At 51.7% G+C, this 3,195-nt stretch overlaps 1 protein-coding gene across 1 annotated transcript in view; it reads right to left on the bottom strand.

The window, feature by feature from the left end:
* Positions 1-3,195, bottom strand: part of hdac4 (histone deacetylase 4) — a 139,478-nt gene that overhangs the window by 81,472 nt on the left and 54,811 nt on the right. Inside the window, 1 exon segment of the mRNA XM_042078176.1 lies at positions 1,023-1,091. Within this exon segment, the coding sequence (XP_041934110.1) occupies positions 1,023-1,091 (69 nt within the window).

Genomic DNA, 3,195 nt, shown 5'->3' with positions numbered 1-3,195 from the left:
GGAGGGAAAGAGGGAGAGAGGGAGGGAAAGAGGGAGAGAGAGGGAGACCATAAGAGAGAGAGAGAGACCATAAGAGAGAAAGAGAGAGAGAATGAGAGACCATAAGAGAGGGAGAGAGGGGGAGAGAGGGAAGACGGGGCCCTTGGCACTATCCCGGTCTCCAGGCGGCCGTGCAGGCAGGCGAGCCGGGGCCAGGAGCAGCTCTCAGCGCCATCTGTTTCCTGCACAACTCTACCCTGCGAGAGAGAGAGGGGGGGGGGGGGGGGGGGGGGGGGGTTGGGGGTAAAGCCTGGCTCTCTACCCCCACCACCACCCTTCGCCTCATGCCACCCTGTCCAGAGCCTGGCCCAGTCTCACACCACCGCCGCCGTCAGCCCACAGCCCACAGGCCCGGCTGGAGGTCGGCCTGCCCACACCACGACATGGGACTTAAGTGGAGGGTAGCGGAGAGGACAAAAGTCCGGCTCCGAGACTGGTTTCAGTGGAGACCGTGAAAAGCTGTCGTGGTCGAGCTTAGTCCTGTGTTGACTTGACCAGAGGAAAACCACAGAGACGAGAGAGGGGGAGGAGTGTATGGAAGAGAAGAGAGAGAGAGGGCTAGAAGTGGCACGGAGAGGAAGAGAGGAGCTCCACATGAGCAACTCTGATCTGGAGAAGAGAGAGAAACGGGGAAAAAGCAAGAGAAATTAAAAAGAATGAGAGACGTGGATTGAGCAGAGCACACAAAAGCACCTCAGTGGGCGCTGAGAGTAAAACACTGCGTTTGGTACAGAAAGCCAGCTCTGCCAGGAAGTTGACACCAGTATTGCTCTTCACCAGGTGTCTGCTGGTGCCTGACTTGCCAAACTGAATGACTGAAAACAACAGACACAAGTGAACATCCCTTTTCACCATGTGTCCTACAGGCTGAGACTCCAGTCCAAGCAAGACTGTCGCTTGCCAGATGTATAGCCTACCGATATGACCGGCCGAACATATTCAACATGGACCGATGCAGGAGGAAGGTAGTAGTGGGATCTTACTAGAGGGAATGTGGTTGAGTCCAGAGGTCTTCAGGAGCTCCAGTGGCTGCTCTTTGTTTGGAAGCCCATCTGCAGGAGAGGGGAAGAGAGGGAGAGGGAGAGAGAGAGAGAAAGAGAGAAAAGAACTGGTTAAAATTGAGTACAACAATGACGGAAGGCAGGAAAGAAACACCTACATATGTTTCTTCAGGTTCAGCACCTCATAGATCACTAAAGATCACTATCTACCATCTATGCTCGCTCAAAGCAATTTCTCCCACCCCGTATACAGGGACAAAACCCACTGATTATGACACTGCATTGGCAGTGTGCCATGTGCATGGGTACTGAGTGGGAGGCATATCTGTACATCTACCTATACAGTAGATAGGCTTCTGTCCTAAGCCAATCATACAAGGCTGATGTACATGGACGGATTATGAACTTTCAGGCCCCTGGGCCCAGATGTATTCCCACTAATTGTCGCATGTGTGGAAGAGGGGGGTTTGGGGGTCCTCCCCCAGAATTTTTTTCATTTGTTTGATGTGATTTCCTGTATTCTGGTGCATTTTGGGGATGGCCAATACTAAATTCAATCAGATTCATAGCCTACATCCTGATTTGTTGATATTGAGGCTATGACTCCATGCAAAGGCTTGGGCTTCAGGGCCCCCTGACCTCTTGGGCCCCTGGGCCTGGGCCCGGTAGGCCCGTGCAGTAATCCATCCCTGCTCATGTATGATTGGCTTAGGACAGAAGTATTGGGGAAAGCACAGCAAAACCAGTAGAAAAGGATACGGTTAGACTTTTAAAGTTTACGAGAGCGAGAGAGCGCGAGAGAGAGAAAGAGAGAGAGAGGGGGGGGGGGGGGGGACAGAGATGTGTGCACTGTATAAAATAACCTCTGTAGATAAAGTAGCCAAAATGTACAAGGTGCAACATCGCACACAGTCCAAAACAACAGTGACAGATTTGACACACGACAAACATTTAAGAGCACATCCTGCAAAAGCACCAGAGTCAGACATAAACACACACAATCAGCAGAGAGACACACACACCGATGTAGCCATAATTGTGGTAGATGGAAAACAAAAGCAGAGACCACTAAAGGAAACACACACCACCCTTGCACCACCACAATCAGTATTAGTGACCGATTTCATCTCAGGTTTCCCTGAGCGAATACAAATCGTAGGCATGGCACCATCGCATATCAGGTAGCAAGGCTAGTTTAGTGAGATGGGGGCAGGCTACTGACACAGTGACCCATGTGCTGCTTTCTCCCATATGACTGAGATCCAGTCCCCTACAGTCAAACCCTCTCAAGAGAGAGAGAAGGAGAGAGAAGGAGACAGAGAGGGAGGGAAGGAGGGATAGAGAGAGGAAGAACAAGAAAGGGAGAGGGAAGGAGGAGGCACTGACAGCTTACATCCGCAAACCTGAAAGTTCACTGTTTCCACTTCATTATCCATCCCAGAAATGCCCTTCAACAGCGAGCGGACGCAGAGCGAGTGGGTACAGCAGCCGGCCGCCAAACACACACTCCTCCCAGCCAGGCAACACTAGCGACAGCTTTGGCAAGCGCCAGTGGAACAGTTAGCAGTGATCAAGGCTAACTGAAAATACAAACACAGACAGGAACACACACAGACACAGAAACACACACAGACACACAGACACACAGACACACAGACACACAGACACACAGACACACACACACACACACACACACACACACAGGGCCTTTCAGCTAGCGTGAGAGTTTGCTTGAGTTTGGGGGAAAAAGTTTACAGGCTCCTACAGGACTTCATTAGTCCCGTTACCATGGGGAGGCAGGAGGGAGCCAGGGAGTGTGAGTGTGAGTGTGCTGGAGCTCCGAGGAGAAGCGACTGTATGAGGGGAGACAGGGAGGTGACGGGCAGAGGCCTCTCTTCTCCACTTCTCCTTCTCCCTCGCTCGCTCTCACAATTAGTTTCCAAACCTGCCACTACAGGGCTACGCAACAGAAATCACCTCACTCTGGCCCCACTGACTGTCTCAGCGCATCATCTCTGCAATTTACTGCAGTGTGTGTGTGTGTGTGTGTGTGTGTGTGTGTGTGTGTGTGTGTGTGTGTGTGTGTGTGTGTGTGTGTGTGTGTGCGCTTGGATTATAATCGCTCTCTGCAAACAGAGTGTCGTGTTGTGAGAAC

The sequence above is a fragment of the Alosa sapidissima genome, chromosome 2, assembly GCF_018492685.1.
Source record: "Alosa sapidissima isolate fAloSap1 chromosome 2, fAloSap1.pri, whole genome shotgun sequence".
NCBI lineage: Eukaryota > Metazoa > Chordata > Actinopteri > Clupeiformes > Clupeidae > Alosa > Alosa sapidissima.
This window is presented reverse-complemented; position numbering and strand designations above follow the sequence as displayed.